The sequence below is a fragment of the Triturus cristatus genome, chromosome 8 (genome assembly GCF_964204655.1).
Source record: "Triturus cristatus chromosome 8, aTriCri1.1, whole genome shotgun sequence".
Lineage (NCBI taxonomy): Eukaryota > Metazoa > Chordata > Amphibia > Caudata > Salamandridae > Triturus > Triturus cristatus.
In genome coordinates, this window is record NC_140591.1 from 303241636 (window position 1) to 303260554 (window position 18919).

Here is an 18919-nt window from a genome sequence, read left to right on the forward strand (position 1 = left end):
TGTTAAAATTCATAGAGACCACATAAGAGCATGCCTGTTTTGTTTAAATGTAGCTTGTTATGAAAGAGTTGGCTTGGATACTAGGGGCATGCCCCAAGTCTCTAATACCACAGCAATCCACCTCAATATGTCTGACCTACATAAAATAGCTATTAATGTCTCAGGGGAAAAAAACTGATTTTGCAGATCCAAAGGATCCTTCACTAAAATGAAACATTGAAATTAGAGCGCAGAACAAGCAGGAGAAAGTAGAGGACATTTTAAAAGAGCTGATCAAGTACATTTTTAAAGTCAGACCTTTATAGTCACTGATGGTAAATATTATAGTAGTAAGAAGCCAAACTGAGTTTATTTGCAGGTTTAGCCAGAATCCTATGGCCTTAATTAGAAATTGCCCAAACACGTTCATAGTGAACCACAGGGTCAAAACAACCCCCTGCACTCTCAGCTTCTAACCTTGTGTTCTAAATAACCTTGGGCGGAGTATGCAGAGTGGTGCGCCGCATAGTTCCACAAAGTTTAAAAAAAACACTCAGTGGAACTACACTCCGCTCTGCCCAAGGCCCACGAAAGGGTTAAAAAAATGTTTTTTAAAAACGACTTACCTCATCTTCTGCCCGCCCTCCTCCTCACTGCGGTGTCTCATTTTCTCCATCATACGTACGAAGAAAGGGAGAAGGAGGACGAGGAAAGAAGGAGAAACTGCGGGGAGGAGGACGGCGGGGCAGAAGGGAAGGTAAGTGAGGTTATTATTTTTTTTTTAAAGGGGCTGGCCTTGTACTCTGCTCCGCCACGGAGTCAGAGTTCTGCTACAACTTCACATTCCCATCGAAGGGCGGAGTTGGTGAAACTCCGCAAACTCTGTTGGCGGAGCTTAGTACTTGGTCCGGGGTTAGTTCTAAATACACTCAATACTGTGCTGTACTTGCATTGCACCCCACCCCCCCTAGCGCCTTGAGACCCTCATGGGTGAGTAGCGCGCTTTATAAACCCCCGATTGATTGATTGAACATCAACCATTCCATGACTAAGCTAGTGTGGGTTCTGTGTCAAAGTAAAAGAAAACTGATTGGTTGCGAGATGAACCTGCCTCAGGCATAAAAATTCCTCAGGGTACTATAGTGTTTAATACAGTAAAACGTTTTTCATCTTTCCCCAGGCACTGTGTCACCTTCTCAGTTTATAAATGTTAAAATAGTGTAGTTTTCGTATGGTGCTTTAAGGTTCCTCTTACCCTCCCATCTAGTTTTATTTAGAGCAATTGGTTGGGGTAAGGCCATGTCAGCTTCACATCTGACATGGAGCCAGGAGATTAGAGTTAGCAGAAGCAGCCCACCTTTAAGAGCATACCTTTTTCACGATGTGAAGAGTGCCTGCTAGGCTGAGCAAAGGTCAGTTAAGTGCCTATAAGTGACACCTTGTCACAGAGTGTGGCGGGATCAGCAAGAGTCACTGACCCCATCCCACTCTGTGATATACTGGCTTTTGGACTAAAAGATCCAGGGACGCTCATATGAGGGTAGGACCAACTACACCTCTTTGTAGTTTAACCGAGAGAAGGGAAGGAGTGTGTCCTCCAAATGTTTTATTATTATTGATTTTTTACAAGTTGTGCTATCTCTCGATGTAAAAAAACATTTGCTCCATACACACGAATGGAAGGAATTGTTTTTGTCTGATTAATAAAAATCATTACAATATATACAAGCATTGGAAATGCAACAGGTCTCGCATTGACATTAGTTTGAGTTATTGACATTGTAAATGACAATGTTTTTTCTTTCTTTTTCCTTTGTAAAACATAAATAAAAGGCACTGTTATTTACAATGGCAATAGAAACTTTACATAGATACCCTTGCTGTTTTTAAAGTAGCAAAGACGAAACTGCTGGAGTCCTAGTTCTTGGCCAGTGGAGCAAACGCTGTGAGGGGCAATTTGTTGCTTATTTATCCTACACAACTAACAACCACTGGCAAAGCAAATAGTTCTGGCTTGTAGGTGTATTGTTATTTGTTGTAGTATATATCTGGATGCAATAACAGAAGCAGCAAAATAGCAGTCGGTGTCACACTATGCTAACCACAGATTTGTAGCTTACATGTTTTTAAGCCACATCCTTAATTACATTAGCCACGCCCCTTTGAGAGACCCTCAGTTTTTTCATTCCACTTAAAGCCCTGGTGGAATCAAATGTAGGCATCCTATTCACTATGTGGTAATATCATGAGGCGATTTCTAAGAAACATGAGCCTCTACACTCGTATTTTTCACAAATGATGTACTTATCTGCACAGAAAGAAACGTATATATTATCCATTCGTAAATGCATATCAGTGCCTCGCCGTGGGTTTGAAGCACTATATAAATGCGGCTACAATACAGTGTAATGAGCGGCTGGCTCCTCAAACGCTTCCTCACCCTTAACGAGACATCCCATGCACCTCCCAGGCCGCATAGAGACAGCGGGAGACACGGGGGAGTGTGGATGGCGCTCGGCTGCAGGAAACGCGGAAGACCCTCCAGATGTTACAGCATTTTTTCATCTCGTTCTTCCTGTGCCTCACACTTCCATCCCTCAAAATGCTCCCTTCACGTCATCCTCGCCACCAACACACACACCAATGCCCTTTTACCCCAGCCCGTGTAATACTTGGCCTGAGAGAGATGGCAACAGGAGCACGCTGTACCGCCTGGGGTCCCAAGACGAGGTCAGAGTGCGCATTTTAATCAAGCTGTCGGAATTGTGAGGAAAATATAGTGCGTCCCGGATAATGAAGTAGACCGTGTAACGCAAGAACTGAAAGATCCAGTCCGGGTGGGCGGGGCCAAAAGTTGACAGGGCGGTAACGAGGAGGAACAAGAAGCCTCCTTTTCAATCAGTTGCCAGAGTTTAGCATGGAGGATGACGCTACCCAATCAAAACGATTTTCAATCAGTTGCCAGAGTTTAGCATGGAGGATGACGCTACCCAATCAAAACGATGGACGGGTTTCAAGTCCCCTACGGAAGCGACAACGGGTCTGTTGACACGTTGTTTACTTCCTGCCGGCGGACTGAGGGCGAAAGGGAATAAACGCTGCATATTTGCAAACAGTCGGGTGCGTGGTAATCGGCATTTGGTTAACTGTATAGTGAAGCGAGGAAGGTTCGTAGCTTCACTTACATTGCTGACCTACGATTTTTGTGTTCAACGCGACCATGACATCCGACGCGCTCCGTGAAAGAGGCGGCGGCAGTAGATATGTTTGATGACGCCAAACGACCGGCTGAGTACTACACATCCCACAATGCACCAGTGGGCACTCGCAGCAACAATATTAGAGACAAGTTTAGGCAACTGGAAAAGCTCATGAGGGCAGAACAAAAAAAGTGGTGGAAGGCGAAATCTCTTCAACGCTATGTAGATGTCGGCAGGGTACCACGAGGGTTACTTATCCTCCTAGCGCCCAGTTACGAAGATCCCGACCGTGAAATGATGAAGGAATGGGCAGAGGCCAACTTGGATTCGTCTCGCAGGCTCCTACTTATACTTGTGAAATATGTAGAAAAAGACCGGGCTAGGCTCCTAGAGCAGATTAACACACTACATGAGGAGATTGCCAACATGGAACAAAAAGATGAAAATACAAAATTGAGGGAAGAAATTACCAAGAGGTTAAAAAAAGATGAGGAAATTATCAGAGAGAGGAAAGCTTTTAAGTTTCACAGGGATCGTAATGATTACGAAAGCGGACGTATTTTCACATTTGCCAGAAAGTACGATTCCCTTAAGATCTCCAAATATGGAGGAGGGCAAACAGAGAAACAGGTACCTGTCACAAAATCCAATATGACACCTGCCACTTCATACTCGGATTTAAGTTCAGCCCCAGAAAGCCAAACAGAAATGGAGACCCGCAATCAAATGTTTAAACAGATCCCAACCACCCTGTCACTGGCCGCTGAAGTTGATCTTTTAGTAGAAGAGCGCAGGCAGACCCTGCGCCCAAGACCAAAGTCAAAAGTCGAACAACAAAACGCCGCGAAAGAAGGCAGGCCAGGAGGCGAAACAACAGGCAACAAACCTCAACAAAAGAAACAGAAAAGAAACTGGCGACTGTAACAACGGGTGAAGCCAATAATAATAATTTTACTGTCTTGAATCTTACTGATGTGGTCCTAAACAAAGCAGAACAACTCCTCCTCTCTCTAGGACTATCTTACTGTCCGGTCAGTTCCTTTAGTTATGCTACCACTAGGTTTGACATTTACAAAGGGATACGCAAGTTGAAGTTAAAAAGGTATTTTTTTACAAAACAAACAACAGGATCCTACTAAGACAATGGTAATCACTCAGCAAGATACAACCAATGGACAAGAAGACAATGCAAGAATTCTCACTCCATCAGACCTAAGATTACTCACTGACTTACAGGAACTTATGTTGGCAAATCAGACCCCCAATATCAACACAGCAAGGGCTGGAAATGAGGACAACGAAATATTACAAATAAAACCTAAGACCCCTTTCAAGCCCCAATCGACATTCAACCCATTGATGATAAAGGATTCCATTGAGAGTTTCCATGAGAACGTAATTGGCGGACTTAAGGATTTAGACTATAAAATGTTGAACCCTACTAAACGCAAAACAAACAGACAGAAGATTCAATTCATTGCATTGATGTCTAAACTCAAGAGAAACCCAGATATTGTCGTCCGCAATGCAGACAATGGGGGAAATGTAGTCCTGTGGAAAAAAGACGATTATGTCTGTGAAGCTATGACACAACTCAATGACACACAATGCTATCGACATAGTGACTATTCTTCTTGGCGAAAAGTGAATAATGAATTTTATTTGAAACTAATTGGATGGAAAAACGCTGGACAATTATCTTCGGATGAATTTAAATATATAAAAAAGGACAAACCAGTAACACCTATATTATATTTTATTCCGAAGATTCATAAGAATGCCCTTGTACCTCCAGGCAGACCCATCATATCTGCTCGCAATAGTTTGCTTGAAAATACCTCCAGATATATAGATTTTTACTTACAAGAACATGTCCAGAATTTAGCGTCCTATATGCGTGACACCAGTGACTTTTTAGCCAAATTAATCGATTATCCATGGCGCAATGAGTATCTCTTAATCACGTTAGATGTAACATCCCTTTATACTTCCATTAATCATAGGGATGGTCTAAGGGCTCTAGAATTTTATCCGTACACAACATAGTTTGATGATTCTAAACATGGTAGAGTTTTATTTACGTAACAACTATTTTAGGTTTCAAAACTCCCTATATAAACAAATGCGAGGAGTAGCGATGGGAGCCAGCTTCTCCCCCAGCTATGCTTGTTTGCATATGGGCTGGTGGGAGGAGCTGGTCCTATCGAAGGAACATGCGACTATTGTAACAACTAACCTTAAAGCCTGGTGGAGATACACAGACTATCTGTTTTTAATTTGGGATGGATCAGTCACTGAAGCAGAAAAATTTGTACAGGCAGTAAATGTGAATTCACTCAACCTACATTTTACTGCTTCCATCAGTGCTACTAATATCAACTTTCTTGATGTACAGGTTTGTGTGACGGAAGGCAAATTAATAACCAAATTACACAGAAAACCAACAGCAGGCAATTCAGTGCTACATGCTGGCAGCTCACATCCCAAGCATCTCATCCGAAGTATTCCTTACGGAGAGATGCTAAGGCTTAGACGCATTTGCAGCTGCGAAGAAGATTTGGCGATAGAGCAGCACAATAGCAAACATCGCTTTGAGCAGAGAGGATATACTAAACACAGTTTAGACGTTGCCATCCGTTAAAGTATGATGTTACCAAGGGAATCTCTCTTGAACACAGATAGCAAGAAACTCTCCCTTATAACACAACACAGTACCAAACAAAATACTGATAATATGTTTAGATTCATCATACAGTTCAGTGAACAAGAAGGACAGATTAGGAAACTTTTCACAAGAAATTGGTCTTTAGTCCTTAGTAACCCCATCATTGGGCACCTGCTCCCTAGGAAACCAGCTATCACGTATAGCAGAGCGAGGTCCATGAAAGACATTTTGGCCCAAAATGACCCTACAGTACCTGGTAAAAATACATGGTTATCTCAAAGAAAGGGGTTCTTCAAATGTCGAGTATGTAAGGCATGCCAATATGGCTGTAATCAAACTACATACAAAACCCCGTTCAGTGAAAAAGGAAATGTGATAACAAAATCCCTCAATTGCAAAATTCTCCATGCCGTATATGTTCTGGAGTGCCCTTGTGGACTTCGCTGCATTGGTAGCACGATCTTACCAGCACACAAGAGAGTACTCCAGCACTAAAGAGCAATAAAAAACCAAGATCAGGCATATCCAGTTGCCAGGCACTTTAGCGAATTACATGAGTCCGGCCCTAGTGGTCTGAGATACTTTTTAATAGATGTGGTCACCCCCAACAAAAGAGGGGGTGACAGAGAAAAGGTGCTCAGACTACTCGAGGCCAAATATATCCTTAAACTCGATACTAAACATTCTAAGGGTCTTAATGCCACTGAGGAACTTTTTACTTGTCTCTAATATAGGCCAACTGCAAGAACAATGAATTCTGAAACTGTTTTGCCCACTTATTCATCAAACAAGGAAAAGATATACATATTCTTTTAAATAAGAATTTTTTTATTTTAGTGTTCTGCAACTGTAAACTTCCATTTGGATATTCATCAGAACACTTATCTGCCACATTTTGCAAATATTTTTACAAATAGGGCGAGTTAGTAGAAAAAATCTTTTTAGCAAGGTTTTTTTTAGGTTATTAGTAATAATTTTAAGCAATTTTGCACAGCATTTGCACTTTACAATATTCAATGTTTACATAAAACTATAGAAGTTAGGTACTGTAATAGCGAAATTTGCACAATGATTTGGGACATAACCAATTTTATGGTATTGATACCGAAATTTGATTTTTCATGATTTTAGATAATTTTATAATCATGTTCCCCTTTGAAATTAAGCAGAAATAGTTTTTTACAATGAAAATATAAGATGGAATGAATTCATTGGATAAACCATTTTTTCTCGCAAGGACTTTAAGGAAATGTTGTTACTGTGTCAATTTCACAACAATGAGAAATGTAACCATTTAATATGCATTTCCCTCCGAAATTTCTGATAATGTTATTCTGTTATTCAGTTACATTGTAATATTACAAGTAATGGTATACCTGTCACTTTAAACACTGGTTGTACAAAGACTTGGGTAAAAAAAACGGTGTAAAAAAAGTACTCACCTGACAGAGCGTGTCATGTGATCGAGGCCCAAAGAGGGCTGAAACGCGTCATGACTGTAAAGGTCCGAGAACAACAATAAATATCCAAGCACAACGTGGTGGTCCGTGCCCGTTCTTGTTTCCAATGGAAAGGAAGTCGTAAGACGGAGCAGATTCAACAAAATTATATAAACACACATACACACACACACACACACACACAGAAAAAACCATAGGTTTCAGAGATGTTATAGATAGGAATTAGCATTTAAGAAAACCTTATAAATTCACTGAAAAAACCATAGGCTTCAGGGCTATTATAGTTAGCTGGACATTTCACTCATACAAAACCATTGAAATTCCTCAGTTATAGTTAGTTCTGCTAACTATAACTCGCACGCCCGCAATCCACTGATGATGATGTCAGATATTACATCATTCATGACATGGTCAGTGACATCACTGATGACATCACTGATTGATGAAAGGAGGGGGCGTGGCCTCCGGCCCAATGCCCGCATTTTTTTTCTTTAAAGAAGGGGGGCTGCGTAGCCCCCTTCTTTTTCTCATTTTTTGGCCCTGGGGACCCCATTACCCAAGGCCTGCCCCCAAATTAATTTTTTTTAAATTGGGAAGGGGGCCGCGTGGCCCCCCTCCCAAGGCCTTAATCAGCCCCGGGGACCCCACCCCCCTAGGGCATGGCATTTTTTTTTTTTTAATTGTTTAGGGGGGCTGCGTTGCCCCCCTCCTCTGGCCGCTTAAGGCCCCGGGGACCCCATCCCCTGGGGCCAGCCTTTCCAATTCATTTATTTATTGTAATTTTTGGGAGGGGGGCCGCGTAGCCCCCCTCCCGGGCCACTTGTAGCCCCGGGGACCCCATCCCCCCCCCCCGAGGCTGGCACTCTCCATTGGGGACCGTGGGGGGTCCCCAATCCCCCCACGGTCCCGCCAGCTCCCCGCGTCCTTCGGGAGCCGGCATTGCTTTTCCACATGGGAAGCTGCTAACATGCAGCTCCCCGTGTGGAAAAGCAATTTGGTTTGAATTTTGAAAGACAGCGCAGGTTTCCTGCTCTCTCTTTCAAAATTCAAACCAAGTTTGCTATGGCACAGTAAAGCGCACAAATCACCAAAAGGTCTCAGGGCGCTAGCAACCAGGTCAAAGAAGACATTCTTTTTATTAACAATGTTCGGCGGCACCCACCGGGGTTACAAATTGAGGAACTACAGGGACCCTGAGGCTTTACGGCCACGCCCACTGGGCGGGACTTTACCAGGCACTGGTGGTCCAAGATAACACACTTCTGCAAAGGACTAACCTTGAAGGACCTCTTCTCAACAACAGTTTCTGCAGCAGCTGATATGCGAAAAGAATCATTATTAAAAATGTTGAGCTTTGAATTAAACCCTGGAAGCAGTGAGGCGACTGTCCATCTCAAACACCATGGAGTAGTACCTAAAGTAGAGAAAGCAATAGTTGCTTAGCTGCTTAATGTGCAAGTCCAAAGGGAGGCCACAGCACTGATAGGGGAGGTGAAACAAGGAAGGCGGGGGGGGGAGGGGCAGAGGGACCAGTTCCCGTGATAGGGGACCTAGCCTGTACAAACTGGTTATTTAAATCTTTAAGAGCACATTTCATGTTGGATACAATAAGGCCAGGAAGATATCAAACTTCTAGTTACAAAACGTAAAGGAAGCTCAAGAGGTACATAGAAGAAGTAAGGAGGCCAAGAAACACAAAAGAAAGTAGTATCTCACCAAGAACATTAACTAGCCATTGTTAAAATTCATAGAGACCACATAAGAGCATGAAAGTTTTGTTTAAATGTAGCTTGTTATGAAAGAGTTGGCTTGGATACTAGGGGCATGCCCCAAGTCTCTAATACCACAGCAATCCACCTCAATATGTCTGACCTACATAAAATAGCTATTAATGTCTCAGGGGAAAAAAACTGATTTTGCAGATCCAAAGGATCCTTCACTAAAATGAAACATTGAAATTAGAGCGCAGAACAAGCAGGAGAAAGTAGAGGACATTTTAAAAGAGCTGATCAAGTACATTTTTAAAGTCAGACCTTTATAGTCACTGATGGTAAATATTATAGTAGTAAGAAGCCAAACTGAGTTTATTTGCAGGTTTAGCCAGACTCCTATGGCCTTAATTAGAAATTGCCCAAACACGTTCATAGTGAACCACAGGGTCAAAACAACCCCCTGCACTCTCAGCTTCTAACCTTGTGTTCTAAATAACCCTGGGCGGAGTATGCAGAGTGGTGCGCCACATAGTTCCACAAAGTTTAAAAAAACACTCAGTGGAACTACACTCCGCTCTGCCCAAGGCCCACGAAAGGGTTAAAATTTTTTTTTTAAAAAACGGCTTACCTTGTCTTCTGCCCGCCCTCCTCCTCACTGCGGTGTCTCATTTTCTCCATCATACGTACGAAGAAAGGGAGAAGGAGGACGAGGAAAGAAGGAGAAACTGCGGTGAGGAGGACGGCGGGGCAGAAGGGAAGGTAAGTGGGGTTATTATTTTTTTTTTTAAGGGGCTGGCCTTGTACTCTGCTCCGCCACGGAGTCAGAGTTTTGCTACAACTTCACATTCCCATCGAAGCGCGGAGTTGGTGAAACTCCGCAAACTCTGTTGGCGGAGCTTAGTACTTGGTCCGGGGTTAGTTCTAAATACACTCAATACTGTGCTGTACTTGCATTGTACCTCACCCCCCCCTAGCGCCTTGAGACCCTCATGGGTGAGTAGCGCGCTTTATAAACCCCCGATTGATTGATTGATTGAACATCAACCATTCCATGACTAAGCTAGTGTGGGTTCTGTGTCAAAGTAAAAGAAAACTGATTGGTTGCGAGATGAACCTGCCTCAGGCATAAAAATTCCTCAGGGTACTATAGTGTTTAATACAGTAAAACGTTTTTCATCTTTCCCCAGGCACTGTGTCACCTTCTCAGTTTATAGATGTTAAAATAGTGTAGTTTTCGTATGGTGCTTTAAGGTTCCTCTTACCCTCCCATCTAGTTTTATTTAGAGAAATTGGTTGGGGTAAGGCCATGTCAGCTTCACATCTGACATGGAGCCAGGAGATTAGAGTTAGCAGAAGCAGCCCACCTTTAAGAGCATACCTTTTTCACGATGTGAAGAGTGCCTGCTAGGCTGAGCAAAGGTCAGTCAAGTGCCCATAAGTGACACCTTGTCACAGAGTGGGGCGGGGTCAGCAAGAGTCACTGACCTCATCCCACTCTGTGATATACTGGCTTTTGGACTAAAAGATCCAGGGACACTCCTATGAGGGTAGGACCAACTACACCTCTTTGTAGTTTAACCGAGAGAAGGGAAGGAGTGTGTCCTCCAAATGTTTTATTATTATTGATTTTTACAAGTTGTGCTCTCTCGATAGAAAAAAACATTTGCTCCATACACACGAATGGAAGGAATTGTTTTTGTCTGATTAATAAAAATCATTACAATATATACAAGCATTGGAAATGCAACAGGTCTCGCATTGACATTAGTTTGAGTTATTGACATTGTAAATGACAATGTTTCTTTTTCCTTTGTAAAACATAAATAAAAGGCACTGTTATTTACAATGGCAATTTAAACTTTACATAGATACCCTTGCTGTTTTTAAAGTTGCAAAGACGAAACTGCTGGAGTCCTAGTTCTTGGCCAGTGGAGCAAACGCTGTGAGGGGCAAGTTGTTGCTTATTTATCCTACACAACTAACAACCACTGGCAAAGCCAATAGTTCTGGCTTGTAGGTGTAATGTTATTTGTTGTAGTATATATCTGGATGCAATAACAGAAGCAGCAAAATAGCAGTCGGGGTCACACTATGCTAAGCACAGATTTGTAGCTTACATGTTTTTAAGCCACATCCTTAATTACATTGGCCACGCCCCTTTGAGAGACCCTCAGTTTTTTCATTCCACTTAAAGCCCTGGTGGAATCAAATGTAGGCAGATTTTGTGTGCATCCTATTCACTATGTGGTAATATGAGCCTCTACACTCGTACTTTTCACAAATGATGTACTTATCTGCACAGAAACGTATATACTATCCATTCGTAAATGCATATTAGCGCCTCGCCATGGGTTTGAAGCACTATATAAATGCAGCTACAATACAGTGTAATGAGCGGCTGGCTCCTCAAACGCTTCCTCACCCTTAACGAGACATCCCATGCACCTCCCAGGCCGCATAGAGATAGCGGGAGACACAGGGGAGTGTGGATGGTGCTCAGCTGCAGGAAACGCGGAAGACCCTCCAGATATTACAGCATTTTTTCATCTCATTCTTCCTGTGCCTCACACTTCCATCCCTCAAAATGCTCCCTTCACGTCGTCCTCGCCACCAACACACACACCAATGCCCTTTTACCCCAGCCTGTGTAATACTTGGCCTGAGAGAGATGGCAACAGGAGCACGCTGCACCGCCTGGGGTCCCAAGACTAGGTCAGAGTGCGCATTTTAATCAAGCTGTCGGAATTGTGAGGAAAATATAGTGCGTCCCAGCTAATGAAGTAGACCGTGTAACGCCAGAACTGAAAGATCCAGTCCGGGTGGGCGGGGCCAAAAGTTGACAGGGCGGTAACAAGGAGGGACTAAGAAGCCTCCTTTTCAATCAGATGCCAACGTTTAGCATGGAGGATGACGCCACCCAATCAAAAAGATGGACGGGTTTCAAATCCCCTTCGGAAATCGTATTGATGACAAAAATCCCTCGCAGAGCGAGTAGCTAATGCGCGCTCCAGCGCTAGGTCTCAGAGATTTAATAAAACGTTAGTACAGCATTTCACACTACAATGCTTTGGTCGCAGTCAAGGTAAGATATAGTGATTGGCTATAACAACTTACAATTCGATAAAAATTTGCATAAGAAAACAATATCTATCATTGTTCATAGATTGGTGCAATGTAAAGTTAAAGTGCTTCAACGAATACAATCCATACTGAAATATTACACAATTGATCTACCTTGCTTATTCCACTCAACACCACCACTATTTGTTATAGAAATTACTAAAATGTTACACAGTGGTTCAACCTTGCTAAGTCCACTCAGTACCGCTTTTTACAGATTTCTAAATTACACATTTGTAAAAAAAACTCAAAAATTCTTAACATTCTTCAAGTCGTTCTAAATAAAACTAATAGATTTCATTACATGATGAGTAGCACTATTGCATACTTCAACTCCATGGTAGTGTATAAACATTATTAGACTAAATTCAACATATTATCCACCAAAAGCAAGAACTTGATAAATCGACGGATCAGAGGGATTGATTTTCCAGATTAGCAAAGTATAATGGCTTGACGGCATGTTCTTACACCAAGCTCAATAAATAATGGTTTCAACAAAGTTCATTGTACTTTGAGTAGACAAAGGCAAACACAGACTATATATACAAAAAGATTCTTTTGGATAGCCTAAGTTTACAGCAGTTTCTTGGCCATTGTTGCACTCACTGTGGGGTGCCATCCTTGGTTGAATACCAGCCAAGTCTTAACTTGAGAAATGAGTCCCCCCATATGTGGTAGGAGGTGTGCCCGTAAATAAGGAAGGACCTCAGGTTTTCCAAATTAATTAATTGATAACACTCCAAGCATACCTTTTTCCACTAAGGTGTCTTTATCTGTTATGAAAGATACAAAATTTGTAGCTTGATTGAAAAAGGATCGTAAAAGTGACTTAATTTGTTTCTGAGAGCCCGAATGGGTGGTAGATGAAGGTATGCAGGCTCTCAGATAAGTAGGATCTCCAAACGCTTGTAAAATCATGGTTTGTAAGTTCTTGCCAGCACAAATTGGCTAGAGAGCAGGGTTCAGATAAAAACAGGATATGTAAACTTTTTTAAAAAGCTTGTCTCACTAGAATTTGGCTTTGTAGGTCAAACTCCACCCGAATTTCGGCATGACCTGTGTTCTTCAGGCTCCCGAATATGGATTTGAAAGCTTTAATTTGTAGCTGGTCCAGTAGTTTGGCATCAAGACCTCGAAAAATTACCTAACCATAGGCTAATGCAGGAATCAGCTTAGCCGTCATGATTTTTACCAAATGCTCATGGCTAGGGCATGATAAATTGTCACAAAGTTCTAAAGGCAAAGATGAGGGAAGCGCTTTTAGCCCTTAAGGCGTTAAAGTGGCCCTTCAACGACACGGTCATCAAATGCGATTCCAAGGTACCTGACTGATTCAATCGCCATTCCGCCTACTTTACATACCAATCTCTACAGCTTGACACCTTTCACTCAGCTGAATTGCTTGGCTTCAGGTTAAAACCTTCTCCTCTGGTCTTCCTGGTCGGAGTAACATGTTATACCAATTCCACCCCGCCCCCATAGGACCTGCCACTAACTTTGTTCACTCCTTGATCGAATTGATTTCACCCCTACTTCTATTCTACCCTCGTTTTTTATCCTAGGGGACTTTAACATTAGGATAGATGACATCTCAGATGCTTCCGCTTTGATGAAGGCAGTTGGTCTAACGTAACCGGTCACCGGCCCAACCCATAAGGACTGTCATAACAGCCACCTTATTTTTGCCTCAGATGACTTGATTGCTATTGATATACTACCTCAGATATGGATTGATAATTTTTTTTATCCTTTTCTGTCTTCACATTTTGGTTCTTCACAGTTCACGTCCCTTCTGACTAAAACCGCCTAGGGCACCCCAAAGTCACTTTCCACCTGCCTTTTCATGGACAGGAACCGCCATGAAAGGGCAGGCAGAAAGGGACCCTGTAATCCCTACGGCGGTGCCCGAGCAGGCACCACCCCTATTGTAGGGATTACGGTCCATCCGACGGTCTGGCGGGCTCCTTGAGCCCATCGGATGCGTGGCAGATGGTCTCTTCCCCCAGATGCCTCCACCTGCTGCAACCTAATGCGGCAGGCAGACCTGCAGGGGCTGATGGCCATAGGACCGCCACAGACGGTCCCACCGCCATCGTAATCAGGCCCCAAGTCTGAATTAAGAAGAGTTCAAAATAGTTGGAATGCCTGCATATATGCTGCTAAAGCGGAATATACTAGTACAAAACTAGGTGCTTTGAACACCTCTAAACATCAACATCTTTTTTCTGTAGTCCAGTCTCTAGCAAAACCATCTTGCACTTCAATACAATCGAACATTTCAAATAGCTGTATGACTCCCCCTCACTTTATTTTCAGGAAAAAGTTGCAAATATAGTTACAAATCTCATGGCCCCGGCAAATTGGATCAATTTACAATCACAATCTGACCACAATCAACATGGAGTTGAGATGGACAGTCCATTCCACATGATTACAAGTCTTGTCTCTCTCCAAGCCAACGAGTTTTGTAGCCTTACCAATTCCTTAATCTCAGCTGACCCTTGGATCCCCTGCCCCTCACGTTTTGGAAAGTGGTATCAAATCATATAATGCCTTCCCTCCAATCTGTTTGTAATCTTTCATTATCTACTGGTGTAGTGTCACCTGACTGGAAAAGAGCCATGATGGTTCTTCTCTTGAAAAGACCCTCAGATGGCCCCCAGGTATGTAATAATTTTGGACCTATTTCTGTGCTCCCTTTTTCAGTAAAAAGTTTGGAAAATTGTGTCAGACTTCTTTCCAATTTTCTCGAAGATCACAATCTACGTGATCTGGCACAATCTAGCTTTCTTACATTGAAAAGCAGTACAGTGCACACCATTATTTAACATGTCTATCTTTTTTTCATGATCGTTTTTTCAGTTTGAATTTTTTGCGTGCAGCCTGAACTGCGTGATCCACCCTGGTATCACATTTGTAGACAGTGCCAAATGTGGAGCGGAATTTCACTCCTTGATCAGGCACACAGCGTGCTGCGTGATTCCTACACAAATATATCTTCCATTTATCCACATGTGAAAATGATGATTCCAAATGCTCCAGTGAATTTCGTAAATTTGTTTATTGACCTTGTTATTTAGCTTTCTGCCAGTTCCTGGCACAGAATCATCTTTGGTAGCCAAATTAGATGATCTTCGACTAGTAGTGGAAAAGGGTCGTTTTGTAGCCTTGGTGCTAGTAGACTTGTCTTCTGCCTATGATACAGGAAATCATAACATCTGATTTCTAGTCTAAGGGTAGTCTGCATTTGTGGTGTGGCCCCTCAAGTGGTATTTGTCCTATTTGGCTGGCAGAACACAAGCGATAGACCATTTCCTTTTGTATCCAGGTTCAGAGAAGCAGGGCAAGGAGTCCCTCAGGGCTCTTCCTTCAGTCCGACTCCGTTTAACATCTGTCTGAAACCTCTAGCAAAATTAATTTGTAGCCATGGAATTTCATAAACTACGCCAATGGAACACAAATAATTTTTTCAGTTGATCAATCTAGTCCTTAACTGCTTAACTACTTTCATAATTGTCTTAGGGATATCTCTTGTTGGCCAGGAATGGATTCACTTACATTCAATGGAGACAAAATGGAAATGCTCCACTGCCCGTCCGCTAGCCCCCTCTTCCTGTATCGGTCAGTTTCTGGCCTCTACCTACCAACTATGCTCTGGTTGCCTCTCCAGCGGTTCATAACCTGGGGGTTTATATGAATGTAGATTTGTCCCTTTCTACATGAGTGAACAAACACTCTTCTACACATCTTTTTCTGTTAAGAACGCTATGCAAAATCTTACTGTTTCTCATCTCAAGATCGACCGCAAGTGGTCCAGTCACTTATTTTGATTCTTCTGACTATATTATCAGACAGATGATTTGGATTCAGACTGCTGCTGCCAAGCATGCTCCATACAGTCTTTGCTTTTCTTTTTCAGCAGTGCTGGATGAATTCCACTGGCTTCCTGTCTCCAAGAGGAGGATTCAGCTTTGTGTACAGCACACAGAGCGTTACATCAGTCCGGTCCTCGTTTTTTACAATCAAGATTTTGTTGTTGCAGACCTTCTCATCCACTGAGCTCTACACACTACTATGCTTTCTCGGTGCAGGCTGCAAAGTTGTGGGACTCTGTCTAAACAATTACACCAAACTGACGGCCTCCTGACGTTTAGGAAATTCCTTAAACTTGCCTTTATACACTTTTAGTAAATGCTGCTTTTGTTTGCCTTGGAGTTTCCCCACTGATTTAATCTGTTTTTTTACTAACCTATCTAAGCGCCAGGACACCTCTGGATAACAGTAGCGCTCTACAAGTGTAAACAATAATAATTATAAAATAATTATCACCAATATACACGTGAAGCACTTTGACATTCTCCGGAGCATTGTTCATGCATGCTCACATAAAATCTTTCAAAAAAAATAAACAAGCTAGAGTGCATAGAAAAGTGGATATTCAATAGTAACCAGCAAGGGTTGCGGAACCAGAGAGCTAGTGATGATTTAGAATGAGGTGGTATATGGAGAAGAATTTTAGCTATTTTGGACAGACAGGAATCGGATACCAGTCTCAATCAAAGGAGAAGTTTGTACTATGAAACGTAACCCATAACTTGAACAGAGATCCGTTCCTAAGGACATCAAACAAGAAATTGTAATCTGGGTCCTGTCAGAGAAAGGGGGACAGGAGAAGCACAGATGTTGCACCAATGGTCCTCTCCAGTCTCCTCACCCCAATTTAATTCTGGAGATGGGATAAGCATTAAACCAGTCAAACTTTTCTTGAGCGCACGTTTTGCTAAACAACGATTAACAGGGGGTTAGATACAACAAAAATTACCCTGGTTTGTGCCACAGTGGACACTTAGAAGCACTAGAAGTATACTCTAAAGCTATCCTTGTGCTATTTGACATATGTGCAGCCCACGACAGTTGATCATAAAATCCACTTCAATCAGCTTGATGTCTAGATTGGAATAAAAACGTTTTTTTCGAGTTTGGTCTTACTGACCCTACTCATCTGGAAATCCAGTCCAACTACACGATACCTTTTGCAAAAACGGACTGCAACGTTCTCAAAAGCTGTGATATCCCTCTACCTCATCAAGTAAACATACCCAATTCCAGCGATCACCTCCAAACAAAGTTACATTTGAAAGCACGCTGGCGACCAGAAATACATTTCTGTGTGACAAGTCAAACAAGAAGTCGAAACATTACTGAGCTTCTTACTAACAGTTATATCCAAAGAGTGAAGAAGAGAACCTGATACATTTTATTTGACATACACCTGTTGAATTATTTCCAGCTTATCACGCTTTGTAAAACATGTTTACCTATGGCAATTTTACGGTACACAAATACTGTCATCACCCTGCCCAGAGTCGATCCTTCCACCAACTAATACCAAAGCAAAAGAAAGCTTAAAGTTCCCACATGAGTGGCAGATGGATACAAAGTATGAGGCAGCCATTGGGACCAGGAACCCTCATCCACATTTCCATCCAGAGGATCAGCGAACAGCTCCTGCAGACCGAGTGAAGGGTATACAGAACTAGAACACTGATGAACGCGTGGATTGAAGGTTGAGTATCATGCCAACATCTGGGAAAAGCATGGAGGAAGAATGTTAGGCAGAAAGTGATTGATTATCAGCCCAATGGTGTCCGTGAAAGGGGTGGCTGTTTGAGGGTTATGGGGGCTTTGAAGTAATACCATTTGAGACTTGCCAAAGCTTTGGCAAAAACGCGCTTCTCAATCCTAATCATGGGGCAGATACACCAATGACCCAGGAATAGCGATTTGCTGTAAGCGTGTCAGTGAATGAACACATTGTGTCTGTTTGGTTACATATGGGGTAATTGCTTCAGAAGAGGAACATACAACTCTGCAGAGCAGGCAGCGCATAGAAGCTTTACAGTTGCGGAAACACTGTCCCAAGCGCCTATACACCATCACCCCGGAAGGTGGACTTTTTGAAGGGAAAAGGCGGAAGCAGAACATTACAACACTAACACATGGTCACTGACCAGATCCTCCTGGAAGGGGTAAATGGACCCCGGCCTGGAGGGTCTATCCGGCTGCCTGATAGGTTCCTACAGGTTCCCCTGACCCTACATTCCCTATGTCGCGCTGCCCCCGCCTTCCTCCCATCCCCGTATTTGTCGCAGCCTACTCCTCACCATGAGGACTTTGGCCGCGGTCTCCAGCTGGGCGATCACTTCTGCAGCGCCCGCCACCGCCGCCATCATGGTCTGGGCTCAGTGACGCGCCGCCTCGCCATGCTGCATCATGGGATAAGGCGCCGCTCCGCAGAGCTAGGGAGGGCCAGGCAGCACACACTGCAGCCGAGGGGCCCGCCGCCGGGTAAAGGGGAGGGACCGGTGGGAGGAAGGGGCAGCCCCCCGAAAAGGGCGGGGCTGCAGGGAGTGGGTTGGAAGGGGCGTGCATAACCGAGGAAGAGGCGGGGCTTTTAGAGCATGGGAAGACTTTACAGCGGAAAGGGAGGAGCCTCGGGGAAGAGGTGGGGTCTACTTGGGCAAGAGGCGGGGTTTAGAAGATATGGGTTGGACTTGGACTCTACGAAAGGCGGGGAAGGTTGTCACCAAACATAGTGGACTCGCAGGAGTAGGAAGGTTGCAGGCCAAGTAATTCGTTCAGGGTTTGCCAGAGGGTACTAGCCAGGCATCGTGTCTTAATACGGTATCTGTCCAGAAGTAGCAAGGAAGAAGGTAGTGTATGTCACGCTTTCGAGGCCAGGCCTAGCCATTGGTACATGGAAATATCTAACTGTGTACT

General features: G+C 43.2%; 1 protein-coding gene across 2 annotated transcripts in view; it reads right to left on the reverse strand.

Moving 5' to 3' along the window:
• The window catches only part of XPO4 (exportin 4), a 495809-nt gene extending 477298 nt beyond the window's left edge, over positions 1-18511 (reverse strand). Inside the window, exon 1 of one of the 2 annotated variants that reach the window (XM_085621575.1) lies at positions 18304-18511. In XM_085621575.1, coding sequence (XP_085477701.1) covers positions 18304-18372 — 69 coding nt within the window. In that variant the 5' untranslated portion in view covers positions 18373-18511. The remainder of the gene's footprint in view (positions 1-18303) is intronic. The other variant, XM_085621576.1, reaches the window with a different exon arrangement.
• Positions 18512-18919: the final 408 nt, after the last annotated feature.